General features: G+C 41.8%; 1 protein-coding gene across 1 annotated transcript in view; it reads left to right on the top strand.

Moving 5' to 3' along the window:
* The first annotated feature begins 306 nt into the window (after nucleotides 1–306).
* The window catches only part of SLC26A8 (solute carrier family 26 member 8), an 86,316-nt gene continuing 68,926 nt past the window's right edge, over nucleotides 307–17,696 (top strand). Inside the window, exons 1-2 of the mRNA XM_054721734.1 lie at nucleotides 307–488; nucleotides 14,976–15,115. Of these exons, the coding sequence (XP_054577709.1) occupies nucleotides 307–488; nucleotides 14,976–15,115 (322 nt within the window). The remainder of the gene's footprint in view (nucleotides 489–14,975; nucleotides 15,116–17,696) is intronic.

Raw genomic sequence — 17,696 nt, 5'->3', positions numbered from 1 at the left:
ACATAACTGCATATAAAGAAAACTGGGCTTCCTAGCAGGACACCTGGGTTCCAGTCCTGACTCTAATTATTTAACAGTCAAGTCTGTTTAAACTTCTGGGTTTTGGTTTCTCCAAATGAGACTGATTCTCACTTTGCATTCTTTATAGGCTAGTTTTGAGTATAAAATTATAAAACACATGAGGAAGTTTTATAATACTGCAATGTGTTATGCAAATGTAAGGTATCATTATAAGGAAATTTTACTAACGGGGTCTATATTTTTAAAATTGTTTTCTGTTTGTCTGTTTCCATCTATTCAGGAATAATGCAGCCACCAAGGAGCACTCACGATTTTGAACCTAGATACAGGGAAAATTCTTACTCGTATGATGTTAAGCGAGATGTGTACAATGAGGAGACCTTTCAACAGGATTACAAAAGGAAGTCTGTCTCCTCTGGGAACTTGGACATTGACATCACCACCTTCCGACACCATGTCCAGTGCAGGTGCGTGTGTGTGGTCATTTACCGGCCACCAAGCTGACAGCACCATAACCCTATTTGACTCCTTTTGGTGCCAATTTCTGTCTTCCTCCTCTGAATCCCTGTCATCAGAACCCTTAGTTTACAGGGTGATTTCTCTCCAGGGTTTTTTTGTTTGTTTGTTTGTTTGTTTGTTTTGGTGTGTGTGTGCTTTGTCTTGTAGCATCTTCTACTCCTTTTCTTTTTTTTTTAATACTTTTATTGATTTCAGAGAGGAAGGTTGAGGGAGAGAGAGAGAGAGAAACATCAATGATGACAGAGAATCATTGATTGGCTGCCTCCTGCACGCACTCTAGTGGGGATTGAGCCTGCAACCCAGGCATATCTCCCTGACTGAAACCGAACCCAGGACCTTACAGTCCGAAGGCCAGTGCTCTATCCATTGAGCCATACTGGCTAGAGCTTGTAGCACCTTCTTGATTGTAAATTTCTTGGATGTCCCCCACAGCATCTAGGGATGATATTTAGTAAATACATTGTTTGATTTACCACCATTACCAGTCTCTTAACAACAACAACCAAAAGCAACCATGATGGACTAATTAGTGATAGAGAATGACATCCTTCTAAACTCATACCCAGCTGTGCCCACGTAGTACTTGTGATCATCAACCTGGGACCCTCCTCCTGTGATACCCACTGTGACCATGCAGGCTCCACAGTTCAGAGGCACCTCACCTGTTTCTGTGCTATGAAACTTTTAGCAATCTGGTAAAGCTTATGAACCTTTGCATAATTTCTTTTTACTGTGCTATAAAATATATAACACTAACATAGCTGTTTTAACTATTTTTAAGTGTACAAATCAGCATTCATGACATTCACAATATTGTGTAACCATCACCACTATCTGTTTCCAAAACTTGTCATCACCTTAAACAGAAACTCTGTACCGTGAAGCAATAACTCCCCACTCTCCCCTCCCACAGCCCTAGTAACCTCTCTTCTACTTTCTGTCTCTATGAATTGCCTTTTCTTGATATTTCATTTAAGTGGAATCAGAGTACTTGTCTTTCATGTCTGGTTTATTTCACTTATCATCGTGTTTTCGAGGCTTGTCCATGTTGTAGCATGAATGAGTACTTCATTTTATGGCTAATAATATTCCATTATATGTAGACAGCACATTTTGTTTATCCATTCATCTGTTGGTGGACACTTGGGTGGTTTCTGTGTTTTGGTTATTGTGAATAATGCTGCCATGGATATTGGCATTGGAGTATCTGTTGAGTCCCTGTTTTCAATTCTTTTAGGTATATACCTAGGAGTAGCATTGTTGGATTATGTGGTAATTCTATGTTTAACTTTTTGAGGAACTGCCAGACATTTTTACAGAAGCTACACCATTGTACATTCACACCAGCAATGTAGAAATATTCCAATGTCTCTATATCCTCTCCAACATTTGTTATCTACCATTTTAAAAATTATAGACATCCTAGTAGGTGTGAAGTGGTATCTCACTGTGGATTTTGCTTATTTGTTTGTTTTACCATTTCATCACAACTAAATATGATGAACATCTTTTCATGTGCTTCTTGGACATTTGTGTACCTTCTTTAGAGAAATGTCTACTTACTTCCTTTGCTCTTTTAAAAATTAGGTTGTTTTTCTTCTGTTGTTGAGTTGTAGGAGTTCTTTATATGTTCTGAATATCAAACCCTTATCATATATGTAATTTGCAAATATTTTCTTCCATTCTGTAGAGTGTCTTTTTCTATGTTGATTGTGTCCTTTGGTGCACAACAGTTTTTAATTTTAATGAAATTCAATTTATCTATTTTTTCTTTTGTTGCCTGTGACTTTGGTGTCATATTTAAGAAATTGTTGTGAAATCCAAGATCATGAAGATTTTCCCCTATATTTTCTTCTAGGAGTTTTATAGTTTTAGCTCTTAAATTTAGACCCTTGATCCATTAATTTTTAGTTAATTTTGTAAGGTGTAAAATAAGGGTCCAACTTTATTCATAGCTATGTGGATATCCCATTTTCCCAGCACCATTTATTGAAGAGACTATTCTTTTCCCATTGAATGGTCTTGGCCAGAATTATTTTCAATGCATAAAATACATCTATAATAATAAAAGAGTAATATGCTAATTAGGCCGGATGTCCTTCTGGACGACCTTCCAGATGAAGCCAGGGCTACGAAGAAAGCCCAGGTCCCAGGTGCCAGAGGGAAGCTGGTGCTGGCAGCTGGGGGAAGGAAGGTCTACTCTTGCATGAATTTTGTGCAACGGGCCTCTAGTAAAATTATAAAGGAAACCAGTTTTTCTAAACATAGTTTATCAAAATATGAAAAATCCCAAAATTATGTTATTTAATAATGTAGACCTAGAAGCTATCATAATTTCAAAATAGTGATGGATATAAATGGTATTTTAATATATCTGCAGCAATTTTAATGTAATATAAAAATGTTTGTGATTTCTTTGGTGACAAAATCAAGTTCTGCTGATGCTACTCTAGTTTGTTGTAACATTCATAATTGAGAGAAGTGCTCAATTTCAGTTAGGAAGTTAGTAAATATAAAGATATATTTTCTTCTAAATTCACATATCCCCTGAATTTTATCTAGAGTCTCAGGGGGTCCATAGACCTATGGTTAGGAACTCTTTTTTTGTGACCTACATCATGATTTTAACTCTAATTACTCAAGCTGCCCTCACTCACATTCTGGATTTATCACCCACAATCAGCATGTGTTGGGTGACAAATGAGGAAGGCCTCCACACAGCCCTATTGCAGACTTCCTTCTCTCTGAGGCACTCTCCTTTATCCATATCCTGCCTTTTGCAAGTTGTGGTCTTGGATGCCCCTCCCAGTCTTACACCACTACTCTCATTTTCTCTGCTTCACCATGGGTCGGAATATGTTAAAGAGGGCATTTGGGGGCCACTTTGGCTTTGTCTTTATAAAAGGACTAGAGGCCCGGTGCATGAAAATTCATGCACTGGAGAGTGGGTCCCTCAGCCCAGCCTGCCCCCTCTCACAGTTCGGGAGCCCTCAGGGGTGGGAGGCGACTCTGCGATTAGGGGAAGGCGACGCCCCCATCACACCTCTGCTGCTGCCACTGCCAGCAGTGCAAGCCTTGGCCGGCCCTGCTTACCTGAGCCTCAGGCACCTCTGGGCAGCTGCCATCCGACGCTTGCCTGAGCCTCGGGCCAGCCCTGGGTGGCTGGGGGGGTGCTGAGGGGACTGGGTGCCACCATCTTGTGGCTGTGGGAGCCTCCATCTTTGAGGGTGGGGCAGTCAATTAGCATATTCCCTCCTTATTGCCTGTGGGTGCCTCCATCTTTGAGGGTGGGGCAGTATATTAGCATATTCCCTTCTTATTGGCTCTGGGTGCCGCCATCTTTGTGGCAGTGTGAGGGTCAATTAGCATATTCTCTCTTTATTAGATAGGATAGTCTGTTCCTGACTTATCCCTCATCATAAGCAGGTTATAACTCTCCCTCCCTGCCCAGGCCTTGAACACTTAAATCTGACCAGTTCTGCCTCCCATGGGCTTTTATAGCAGTTCTTAGTTCCTACTTCTAAAACACACAGTTATAGCCACTTCTGAATTTTAACCTGAAAGGCACTGTGGTTAAGAGCAAGACTTAGAAGCCAGATTGCCTGGTTTTGAATCCCAGTTCTGCTGCTTCCCAGCTGTGTGACTTTAGGTAATCTATCCCAACCCAAGTGTGCCTCAGTTTCCTCACCTATAAAATGGTGATGTTAATAGCACCTACTTCATAAGATGATTGTGAGGATTTACTCATTTTTCTTTTTTTTAAATAAATCTTTATTGTTCAGATTATTACAGATGTTCCTCTTTTTTCCCCCCATAGCTCCCCTCCACCCGATTCCCCCCCCCACCCCATGCCCTTACACCCCACCACTGTCCTCATCCATAGGTGTAAGATTTTTGTTCAATTTCTTCCCACTCCCCTCACACCCCTTTCCCCCCTGAGAATTGTCAGTCCACTCCCTTTCTATGCCCCTGATTCTATTATATTGACCAGTTTATTCTGTTCATCAGATTTTTTATTCACTTGATTTTTAGATTCACTTGTTGATAGATAAGTATTTGTTGTCACTTCGTTGTTCATATTTTTTATCTTTACCTTTTTCTTCTTCTTCCTCTTCTTAAAGAATACCCTTCAGCATCTCTATATATAAAAGCCTAAGTGACTGAACAACCAAACAACCAGTTGCTATGACACACACTGACCACCAGGGGGGAGACACTCAACTCAGGAGTTGCCCTTTGGTGGTCAGTGTGCTCCCACAGCCAACCTCTCGCGGCCCCTCCCCCTGTCCCGCCAACCTCCCATGGCCCCGATTGGCCCCGATTGCTGGCCAGGCCGAGGGACCCTACCCATGCACGAATTCGTGCACTAGGCCTCTAGTTTCATATAATCCTGGTTTGGTGGTGATGAACTCCTTTAGCTTTTTCTTGTCTGTGAAGCTCTTTATCTGACCTTCAATTCTAAATGATACTTTGCTGGGTAGAGTAATATTGGTTGTAGATTCTTGCTGTTCATCACTTTGAATATTTCTTGCCACTCCCATCTGGTCTGCATAGTTTCTATTGAGAAATCAGCTGACAGTCGTATGGGTGCTCCCTTATAGGTAACTAACTGTTTTTCTCTTGCTGCTTGTAAGATTCTCTCTTTGTCTTTTGCCCTTGGCATTTTAATTATGATGTGTCTTGGTGTGGTCCTCTTTGGATTCCTCTTGTTTGGGGTTCTCTGCGCATCCTGGACTTGTAAGTCTATTTCTTTCACCAGGTAGGGAAAGTTTTCTGTCATTATTTCTTCTAATAGGTTTTCAATATTTTGCTCTCTCTCTTCTTCTGGCATCCCCATAATTCTGATGTTGGTACGCTTGAAGTTGTCCCAGAGGCTCCTTATACTATCTTCATATTTTTGGATTCTTTTTTCCTTTTGTTTTTCTGGTTGGGTGTTTTTTGCTTCCTCATGTTTCAAATCTTTGGTTTGATTCTTGGGGTCCTTTAGTCTACTGTTGGATTTCTGTATATTATTCTTTATTTCAGACAGTGGATGCTTAATTTCTGACTGGTCCTTTTCCATTTTTTTGGCATTCTCATCAAGATCCTTAAAGATCTCACTAAGTTCCTCGGAAGTTTCTAGAAGATTCTTGAGTAACCTTATAACTGTGGTTTTGAACTCTATATCCAGTAGTTCGCTTTCCTCCATTTCTTTCATTCATTACATGTTTCTTTGTCTCCACATTTCGGCTGCTTCCCTGTGTTGATGGAGTGGCTTTGTGTGGTAGGTGACCTATAGGGCCCAGTGGCTCAGCCTCCCCAGTCACCTGAGGTGGACACTCTTGGTGCACCCCTTTGTGGGCTGGGTGCACAGTCTAGTTGTAGTTAAGCCTTGATTGCTGTTGGTACACTGGGAGGAATTGACCTCTAGGCCAATTGGCTGTGAGGACCCACTGTGTCTATAATGGAAGAACTACTGTGCTGGAGACACCCTTATAGGGCAGGACTTGCTTCAGTGGGGCTTTGGTGCTCACTGAGTCTGCCTCTTGAGTGTGTCACTTATGGATATGAGGAGTTGAAATCTGGTATCGTCTCACACTGACTGCTAGGTACACTGGCTCCTGGATCTCCAAGGAGGTGCAGGTCAGCTACTGCCTGAGGCCACCCAGCAGGAGCTACAGCGAGATCTGCAGATTTCTCCTCTTTGTTTGGGGTTTGGAAGTTTTGGAGCTGTCTGACCCAGCTGCAGTTTGTTAGGTTAAGCTGCGAAAGGGCAGGCCATTCATATGCAAAAGCCACTGCGCACAGTTTGGGTGCGTGTGTAAATTGGGTGGGGCGGGGTCTCAGGGAATTACCAGGATGTAGCAAACAGCGATGGCTGTCAGTCAGCCGTCTCTGTGTCTCCACGTCTCCGTGTCCCGCTCCCCAGTGCAGTAAACAATGATTTCTGTGAGCACCTCTGCAAGAAAGCCACCCTCACTTTCTGACCCAATGGCAGACAGTCCAGCTTCTCCCCGTAGGAGTCTGGGTCCCCAGAGTCTTGCCGGAAACTGGAGTTCAGAGCAGTCGGGAGCTTGTATCTCCTTCCTGATTGAAAAAAAAAAGCTCACCCAGTCGCCAGCTCGATTTGCGTGCCTCTGTACCTCTGTTTTTCTGCACCTCTGCATGTCCTACCCAGTCTCAATGAGCTTTTTTCTTTCCTTCTAGTTGTAGAACTTCTACTCAGCCAGCTTTCCCATGGTTCTGGGTGATTGTCGTTTTGTCTTTTAGTTGTAGTTTTGGTGTGGTTGTGAGAGGCAGCACGTACAGGTGTATACCTTATGCCGCCATCTTGGTTTTTTTCTCATTTTTCTTATTAAAGTATAGTTGCTATACAGTATTATGTTAGTTTCCAGTGTACAACATATTGATTTGACATTTAGATACCTTACCAAGTCCCCAGGCAAAGTTACCACAGTATTACTGACTATGAGAGGCCCGGTGCATGGATTCGTGCACCGGTGGAGTCCCTTGGCCTGGCCTGCACCCTCACAATCTGGGACCCCTTGGAGGATGTCAGACTGCCGGTTCCTGCCCGATCCCCGCAGGCCAGGCCGAGGGACCCCACCAGTGCATGAATGATTGTGCACCGGGCTTCTAGTATGCATATAAGATCTTTGGTTAATCTCTTCCCACCCTCCCCTCTCCCCACTTCCCTCTGAGATTCATCAGTCTGTTCCATGTTTCCATGCCTGTGTGTTGAGCGTCTACCCCCTGGTGGTCATTGCACATCATAGCTACTGGTTGAACAGTCGAACGGTTGAACGGTTGAACCGTCACTTAGGCTTTTATACATATAGATATTCCCCTTCACCTTTTTCACCTACCCCTCTAGCCACCTCCCCTTTGGCAACAATCAGTTTGTCTCTGTTTCTGTGAGTCTGTTTTTGTTTTATTTTGTTTGTTAGTTTCTGTGGGGTTTTTTAGATTCTACATACAGGTGAAATCATGTGGTATTTGCCTTTCTCTGTCTGACTTATTTCACTTATCATAATACAATGTTGCCATCCATATTATCACAAATGGCAGGATTTCATTCTTTTTTATAGCTGAGTAATATTCCATTACATCATTCTTTATCCATTCCTCTATCATGGACACCTAGGTTGTGTCCATCTTGGCTATCACTATATATAAAAGCCTAACAATGAAACAACTGAAATGACCAGACATTATAATGCGCACTGACCACCAGAGGGCAGATACTCAATGCAGGAGTTGTCCCCAGCCCACAGGCCCTGATTGCCAATGGAGTCTGCTGACCAACCTCCTGGTCTCTCTCCCCAGCCAGCAGGACCCGATCACCTGATCAGGGCTGAGCCCCCAGGCTAAAACAGGGAACCAGGGGTGGGCGGCAGCGGACACAAGTGGCAAGGGAAGGAGGGGGTAGGCGGGGAGGCAGGGAATCTGATTGGCCCTGATAGTTTCCCGGCCTAGGGACCCGACCCATGCACGAATTTCATACACTGGGCTTCTAGTTGTAAATAATGCTGCAATGAACATACGATTACATATATCTTTTTGAATGTTTTGTTTGTTTGTTTTCTAAAGATAAACACCAAGAAGTGGAATTGCTGGGTCATACGGTATTTCTATTTTTAGTTTTTTGAGGAACCTTCATACTGTTTCTAGTGGCTGCACCAACTTATAGTTCCACTAACAGTGCACAGGATTCCCTTTTCTCCACAACCCCACCAACACTTGTTATTTGTTGACTTTTTGATAATATCTATTCTAACTGGTATGAAGTGTCTCTCACTGGGGTTTTGATTTGCATTTCCTGATGATTAGTGATGTCGAGCATCTTTTCATATGTCTGTTGGCCATCTGTATGTCTTCTTTCGAGAAATGTCTTTTTATGTCCTCTGTTCATTTTTTAAAAAAATCATCACCCAAGGATATGCTTTAATTGATTTGAGAGAAAGAGGAAGGGAGAGGAAGAGGAAGAGAGAGAGACAGAGAAACATTGATGGAAACATTAATCAGTTGCCTCCCTTACATGCCCGGACTGGGGATCAAACCTACAACCCATGTACATGCCCTGACCAGGAGTCAAACCCACAATCCTTTGGTGCACAGGACGATGCTCCAACCAATTGAGTCATACTGGCTAGGGCTCCTCTATCCATTTTTTATCAATTGTAGGTTTGTTTGTTATTAAGTTGTATGAGTTCTTCATAAATTTTGAATATTAACCCTTTATGGTTATATAATTTGTGAATACATATCTTTTTTCATTCAGTAGGTTGTCTTCATTTGCTAATGGCTTCCTTAATGGTACAGAAGCTTTTTAGTTTGGTGTAGTCCCATTTGTTATTTTTTTTCTTTTGTTGCACTTGCCCAAGGGGACATATCAAAACATATATTACTAAGACTGATGTCAAAGGGTTTATTACAGTAAAACCTCAATTTTGTGAATCTCCATTTAACAGACATTTCCAGACTATATGTCATATGTGAAAATTAACACCCTATTAATTTAAAAATGCTTTTAACCAAGATTTGCTTATACTTATACTTATACTTATACTTATACTTATACTTATACTTATACTTATACTTATACTTATTAACAGGCTTTTTCTTTTAAACCTCGCCCAAGGATATTTTTCTATTGATTTTTAGGGAGAGTGGAAGAGAGAGGAAAAGAGAGGAAAACATCGATGTGAGAGGAAACACATCGATTGGTTGCCTCCTGCATGAGCCCCAACCAGGGCTCAGGCTGGGGAGGAGCCTACAACCAAGTATGTGCCCTTGACTGGAATCGAACCCAGGAACCTTTGGTTTGCAGGCAATGCTCTATCCACTGAGCCAAACCGGCTAGGGCTATATTTTGTTATTAATTCACTTTTATTTTAAACAAATCTTAGCAAATAGGCCATATGTTGAAAAAAACACTGTAGTAATTTCACCAACATAAATAAATATGACATAACATCAACTATAGTCAACATATTTAAATTCATGAGTCACCACTTCTAAACAGTGTTTGGTGAATGATTAGTTAGCATGTGATCACACTGCATCCAGAGTGGTAATTGGTTCTGTTTTTCCATGGTGTGACTTTCTGCAGCAGGTGTTTGTTTGTTTAGATTTATGTTTTATTGATTTCAGAGAGGAAGGGAGAGGGAGAGAGAGATAGAAACATCAATGATGAGAGAGAATCACTGATTGGCTGCCTCCTGCACGCCCCCCACTGGGGACTGAGCTCAAAACTTGGACATGTGCCCTGACTGGGAATCAAACCATCACCTCCTGGTTCATATGTCAATGGTCAGGTGTAATTTGTCAATTTTTTAACATACACATTTGGAAAACCTACTTTATTACATAACAAACTTTTGGCTTTAACAGACATCCCTTTTGCCCAAACTAGTCTGTTACATACCAAGGTTTCATAGTACCTATATAATTTCTCCATTGTATATTTTAGCCTCCTTTCATAGATTAATTGACCATATAAGGGAGGGTTTATTTCTGGGCTCTCTATTCTGTTGCATTGATCTGTGTGTCTGTTTTTGTACTGGTACCGTACTGCTTTGATTTTTATGGTCAAATCAGGAAGAATGATACCACCAACTTTCTTCTTTCTCAAGATTACTTTGACTGTATGTGGTATTTTATGGTTCCATATAAATTTTAGGATTATTTGTTCTAGTTCTGAGAAGAATGCTATTGATATTTTAATAGGGATTGCATTAAATCTGTAGATTGTTTTAGGACATTTTAAAGATATTAATCCATGAGCATGATATAGCCTTCCATTTTGTGTGTCCTCTTCAATGTTTTATATTTTTAGAGTATGGGTCTTCACCTCCTTGGTTAAATTTATTCAAAGGTATTTTATCCTTTATGATGCAAATATAAATGGGATTGTTTTCTTAATTTCTTCTTCTGGTAATTTGTTATTGCTGTATAGAAATACTACAAATTTTTGGATATTAATTTTGTATCCTGTTACTCTACTGAATTTATTTATTCTATTTTTTTTTTTTTTGGTAGAGTCTTTAGGGTCCTCCCTATATAGTAGTATGTCATCTGCAAATAGTGACAGTTTTACTTCTTCCTTTCCAATTTTAATGCCTTTTATATCTTTTTCTTGTCTGATTGCTATGACTAGGACTTCCAATACCATCCTAATATATAAAAACCCAGGGTTTGTAACAACCGACCGAAGGTTCAACCGAACACCGGAAGTGACTGCCCTCGGTGTGGGTTCAGCGACCCAGCACTGACTGCTGAGGGGGCTGCGGATCAGGCCTGGAGAGAGGCCCAGAGAGAGAGGCAGGGTCTGATTCACAGCCTCCATGGCAGCTGCTGATCAGCTGTTGCCTCTCTCTTCCTCTCCAGGCTTCACCAGCAGCCAGGCCTCTGCAGGGCCTGCTGATCAGCCCCGCCTCTCTGATCAGGCCTGGAGATAGGCCCAGAGATGTTGACTGGCATAGAAACTGACCAATCAGAACCAAATCTGGGTGAACTGTGAGGAGCCAATGGCTGCCTGGGAGGCAGAGCTTTTGACACTGGCTGGCATAGAAACCGACCAATCAGAACTAAATTGGCCAGCAGGGGAGGGCAGTTGGGGATGAGATCAGATCGGCAGGGGACAGCCATTAGGGGCGAGATGAGGCCGGCAGGGGAGGGCAGTTAGGGGCTATCAGGCAGGCAGGGGCAGTTAGGGGCAATCAGGTTTGCAGGGGAGAGCAGTTAGGGGCGATATCAGGCTGGCAGGGGGTGGGGGGACATTGGGGGCGAGATCAGGCCAGCAGGGGAGGGCAATTGGGGGCAACCAGACCGGCAGGGGAGGACAGTTGGGGGCAAGATAAGGCTGGCAGGGGAGGGCAGTTAGGGGCGATCAGGCAGGAAGGCAGAGAGGTTGGGGTGATCAGGCAGGCAGGAAGGCAGAGGGGTTAGGGGCAATCAGGCAGGCAGGCAGAGGCAGTTAGGAGTGATCAGGCAGGCAGGCAGGTGAGCGGTTAGGAGCCAGCGATCCCAGATTGCAAGAGGGATGTCCAACTGCTGGCAGTCCCTAATTGGAGAGGGTGCAGGCTGGGCTGAGGGAACCCCCCTTCCATGCACAAATTTCATGCACCGGGCCACTAGTATTGAATAACAGCAATGGGAGCAGGCATCCTTGTCTTGTTCCTGATCTTAGAAGCTTTCAGCTTTTCACAATTAGTTATGATATTAGGTGTGGGTTTGTCATATATGGCCTTTATTATGTTAAGGTAAGTTTCCTCTATATCCACTTTGTTAAGAGTTTTTGTCATAAGTGATGCTGAATTTTGTCAAATGCTTTTTATGCATCTATCGAAATGATTACATGATTTTTATCCTTGCTTTTGTTGATGTAATGTATAACATTAATTGTTTATAGATATTGAGCCATCCTTGCATCCCTGGGTTAAATCTCACTTGACCATGATATATAATCTTTTTAATGTATTGTTGAATTCAGTTTGCTAGTGTTTTGTTGAGAATTTTCACATCTTTTTATCAGAGATATTGGCTGGTAATTTTCTTTCTTCTTTCCTCCTCCTCCCCCTCCTCCTCCTCATCCTTTTCCTCCTCCTCCTCCTCCTTCTCCTCCTTCTCCTCCTCCTTCTTCTTTTTGTAGTGTCTTTGGTTTTGGTGAAGGTTAATGCTGGCCATGTAGAATGAATTTGGAAGTGTTTCTTCCTCTTCAAAATTTTTTGGTAATAGTTTGAGAAGAATAGGTATTATTCTTCTTTATTTATTTATTTTTTAAATATATTTTATTGATTTTTCACAGAGAGGAAGGGAGAGGGATAGAGAGTTAGAAACATTGATGAGAGAGAAACATTAATCAGCTGCTTCCTGCACACCCCCCACTGGGGATGTGCCCACAACCAAGGTACATGCCCTTGACCGGAATCGAACCCGGGACCTTTCAGTCTGCAGGCTGATGCTCTATCCACTGAGCCAAACCAGTTAGAGCTGGTATTATTCTTCTTTAAATGTTTGGTAGAATTCACCAGTGAAGCTGTCTGGTCCTGGACTTTTGTTTCTTGGGAGTTTTTTTATTTTTATTTTTATTACTTATAATAAAAATAAGTAATTTGTGTCCATCTTGGCTATCACTATATATAAAAATGATATCAATTTCATTGCTAGTAATTGATCTGTTCATATTATCTCCTTCTTCCTGGTTCAGTCTTGGAAGCTTGTATATTTCTAGAAATGTATCCATTTCTTTTAGGTTGTCTAATTTGTTGGCATATAATTGTTCATAGTATTCTTTTTCATCCTTTGTATTTCTGTGGTGTTGGTTATAACCCCTTTTTTCATTTCTGTTTTTATTTATTTGTGCTATCCCCCTCTCTCTTGTTTTCTCGGTGAGTAGGCTAAGGGTTTCTCAATTGGGAGGGTTTAAAAAGTATTTGTAAAGCACCAAACAAATAAAAAACACTGTATACGTGGAGTTTTTAGTTAAAACACACACACACACAAACAAACAAACAAACAAAAAACACCTCACAATCTTTTAACTCCATCTCTTCCTTTCTGCAGCAAATCTAATCTCTTTTCCCATTTTATCCCTCTTAGTTAGCAACTGCAAACACACCCTTCCTTGTCAAAATATCCATTTGCTGTCACATTGACTTACATTCCTCACTTTTAAGATGCCTGAGCTACAGCTTCAATGTCTGTTCCTCTAACACCCTCCTTGATTTTCTTCAGTCTTAGATCCTCATTATTCCATGTTCATTTTATTTTGCCATGCTAAAGAGCTTTGATGACTTTGCCTATGGTAGTTAGTCTTTTGCCAAGTGGCACATGGAGAGGAGGAGAGGAAGGCAGACTGGACTTGGAGAAGAAACAAATTGTCCCAATGCCATGCTTTACTCACCTCCATAGAAGGACAGAGCACCTGCCTAACACCCAGGGACGCTCGTATAAATAGCAATATGATGTTCCTTTCAAACCAATGGTCTTGCTCTTGGCTCCTGAGCAGAATTTGACAGCTGTCGATAGGAAATGTGGCAGCAATTGAGTGGATAGAACACTAAACTAGGAATCAGGAGACCTGGTTTCTAGCCCCAGCTCTGCTCACACTTACTACTGTGACCTATTTGGCCCTTAGGGATAGTAATGCTCATGAAGTTGTGAGTCAAACATACGTTAGTTAAATTACTTCTCTTCTGAGCATACATCTTAGCCTTGCTACAGTCAAATCTGAATTATCCAACTATAGCTCATACATGGAAAATCTTCATACTCCTTGCTTTCAGCTCATACTAAAATGTGAGTAGCAAAAAGCAATGTAAAACCAAACTAGTTTTACTGAGTAATTGATTGATGGTTATTCTTCTGTTTTAGATGATCTAAAAGTTAAAATAGGTTTTCTCAATTTCAGTATCATTGACACTTTGGACCAGACAATTGTTTCTTATAAAGAGCTGTTCTGTACATTTTAGGGTGTTTAGCAGCATCCCTTGCATCGATGCCCATCATGATAATAAAAAATGTGTCCAGATATTGCAAAATGTCTCCTGGGGAACAGAATTACTTCTGGTTGATATCTACTGGAGTAAAGGATAACAGTCTTTATTTTACTGCTTTTTATTTACATGGCTAACTCCTTAAGTATGGTAACTTCATATTCTATATTTTCTATAAATTTCTACATATTATAGGTCAAAGCCACATAGAGTTAGTGTTCAGTAAAAATTTAGTATATGAACCAAGACCGGTTTGGCTCAGTGGATAGAGCGTCAGCCTGTGGACTGAGGGGTCCCAGGTTCGATTCTGGTCAAGGGCATGTACCTTGGCTGCAGGCACATCCCCAGTGCGGGGTGTGCAGGAGGCAGCTGTTTCTCTCTCATCGATGTTTCTAACTCTCTATCCCTCTCCCTTCTTCTCTGTAAAAAATCAATAAAATATATATTTTTTAAAAATTTAGTATATGGGAATGATGTGAATGTGTTAATCCCCCCCCACCACCACCACCAATATCACATATCAAAAAACTGTCCTTATCAAGAGAAATCAATAACAGTCCATTTTCCACTGGAAACTTGGTAAGTTTATATCTTTCTAAACATCCAATAAAAACACAGACTTGATTTATACTCTGGACTTATAAGGCTTAGATTTTGTCATATTATGATAATGGCTCTCAACTGGAGGCGATTTTGTCTCTCAGGGAACATTTGGCAATGTCTGGGGACATTTTTGGGTGTCACACCCGGGAGAGGGGGCATCTAGTGCGATGCTGCTAAACCTCCTATAATGCATAGGACAGCCGGACCGACTTATCCAGTCCAGTCTATTAAAGTGTTGACAGTGCGAATAAGGAACTTTGCTGTGTGGGAAGAATCATGTACCATGCCTTTGCTTGGCTATGTGGGCTTTTTCTTTGGAGAACTAATCAAGTCTCTTGTTCTTCTTTCTCACAGCTGCTCATGGGAAAAGTTCCTAAATTGCATGCTTACCATCTTTCCCTTCCTACAGTGGATGTGTTTCTATCGATTCAAGGATTGGCTTCTTGGAGACTTACTTGCAGGTATAAGTGTTGGCCTTGTGCAAATTCCCCAAGGTAAGGAAGATACAAAGTCTTTTCACCCACAGACTTACCTTATCTGCCAGATTTGTAACTCGGGATGGTTCCAAAAGACTCAGTTTAGTTTGGGACCCTGAATACTTCCAAGAGTATCTGCAAGGCCCATTCATGGTCATTTTTTGCTTAACTAGTCATTTCATACTCACATGACTACAGTAGAACTTATTGGCATTGGTTTTACTTAGGAAGGTGAAGGGTGTGAAACATAGCATGCTAGCACTTCTTCACCGACTCGCGCACGCAGTCCAGGGGCGACTCTGGTCTTCTGAATGGCAGTCCAGATTGAAGATAAGATCATGCAGGTAGGCAGGGAGCTCACTGGGCTTAGAAGCCTCATTTCCCAAATAGGAACCAACCTCTCTTGCCATTTTCTTTAACTCCTGCTTCCAGGGTCCCACAGGTGCCGGGCCCAGTTATAAGATCACTGTGCTCCGCGAAGCCGAAGCTAGGGCTTCCCGCTGGATATTGGTTTTCGTTCAGTCCTCTTGGTCCAGACGGAGTATACTAATCGGCTCATTTTGCATTTTTATTTTTATTTTTGTTGTTGTTAATCCTCACTGAAGGATATTTTTCCTCATTGATTCTTAGAGAGGGTGGAAGGGGAGGGTAAGAAGGTGGGGGAGAGAGAGAAAGAGAGAGAGACACACACACATCAATGTGAGAGAGATACATCAATTGGTTGCCTCCCACACGTGTCCAACCCGGGCCAGGGATCAAACCTGCAACCCAGGTGTGTGCCCTTGACCAGGGGTCAAACCTTCGATCCTTCCTTGACCAGGCCAATGCTCTAACCATTACGCAACACCAGCCAGAGTGAATCAGGCTCATTTTTACTATATAACCAAACTTGGCTGGTAACACAGCTGACATTCCACTGTTATCAGATTTCAAAAAAAAATGTGGAAAGTTAACCCAATATCAAATTTATCTACAGAGAAAGGGAAAGGATTTTGTTAATCTTTTACTCACAGTAGTTCACAGATCCCTACACCGTCTTTAAACACCTCTGTTTCTCTATTCTTCAACCAGGCAGGATTGAAGCTTGGGATTGCACAGGTCGTGCCTAGCACAGAAGAGACCAACAAAGGGCCAAGTGGTAGCTTTCTGACACAGAGCTGTTAGTTGAGGAAAGGGATCCTTTTTAAAAAATTATCATACAGTAACATTGACTTTTTTCTTTTTGGTGTAAGTTCTATGAATTTAAACACATATGTAGATTTATGTAACCCCCACCACAATCAAGATACATAACAGTTCCATCAGCCCCAAATCTCTCATGTGCCATCCCTTTTTAGTCACATCCTCCCCTAACCTCTAACCCCTGCAATCACTGATCTATTCTCGATCACCAAGTCCTGTCTTTTTGAGAATATCATATAAATGGACTCATCTAGTATGTCACTTTTGAAGGCTGGCTTCTTTAATTCAGCATTAGGTCTTTGAAATTATTGCAAATGGTTATGTGCATCAATACGTTGTCCCTTGCCATTGCTGAGTAATAATTCACTGTATGGCTGTACCACAGTTGGTTTATCCACTCACTTGTTGATGGACAATTTGTCTCCAGTTTTTGGCCATTACACATAAAATCGCTATGAATAGTCATGTACAGATTTTTGTGTGAACATGTTTTTATTTCTCTCAGGTATTAAATACCCAGGAGTGGTATTGTTGGTCATATGGGTAAAGTGTGTGTGTGTATGTGTGTGTGTAGAGAGGAAGGAAGAGGGAGGAGAGAGAGATAGGAACATCAATGATGAGAGAGAATCATTGATTGGCTGCCTCCTGCACACCCTCTAGGGCAGGGGTCCTCAAACTTTTTAAACAGGGGGCCAGTTCACTGTCCTTCAGACCGTTGGAGGGCCGGACTATAGTTTAAAAAAAACTATGAACAAATTCCTATGCACACTGCACATATCTTATTTTGAAGTAAAAAAACAAAATGGCAAAAACACCCGCATGTGGCCCGCGGGCCGTAGTTTGAGGACGCCTGCTCTAAGGGATCGAGCCCACAACCCAAGTATGTGCCCTTGACCAGAATCAAACCTGGAACCCTTCAGTCTGCAGACCGACACTCTATCCGCTGAGCCAAACTGGCTAGGGCTGGTAAAGTGTATATTTAACATTATAGGAAACTGCCAAACTGTTTTTCCAGAGTGGCTGTACCTACCATTTTACATCTCCACCAGCAATGTATGAGAATTCTAGTTCTTCTGCACTCTTGTCAGCACCTGATATTGTTAGTATTTCTTCATTAAACTATCTAGTTAAGATAATTATAGATTTAAATGCACTTGTAAGAAACTACAGAACAATCCCTTGTATCCTCACCCGCTTTCCTCAATGGTAACAACTTGCAAAACTATAGTTCAATCTTACAACCAGGTTATAGAACATTTCCACCTCCACAGGGATCCCTCTTGTTGCCCTTTGATGATCACCCTCAATTGCCTCCTGTCCCCATTCCCTCCTCAGCCTCTGGCAAACACTAATCTGTTCTTCATTTCTATAACATTGACATTTCAAGAAAGTTATATGAATGGAGTCATACACGGGA

The sequence above is a fragment of the Eptesicus fuscus genome, chromosome 10 (genome assembly GCF_027574615.1).
Source record: "Eptesicus fuscus isolate TK198812 chromosome 10, DD_ASM_mEF_20220401, whole genome shotgun sequence".
Taxonomy (NCBI): Eukaryota; Metazoa; Chordata; class Mammalia; order Chiroptera; family Vespertilionidae; genus Eptesicus; species Eptesicus fuscus.
Note: the sequence above shows the minus strand (reverse complement) of the source record. Positions and strands in the feature narration are given on the sequence as shown.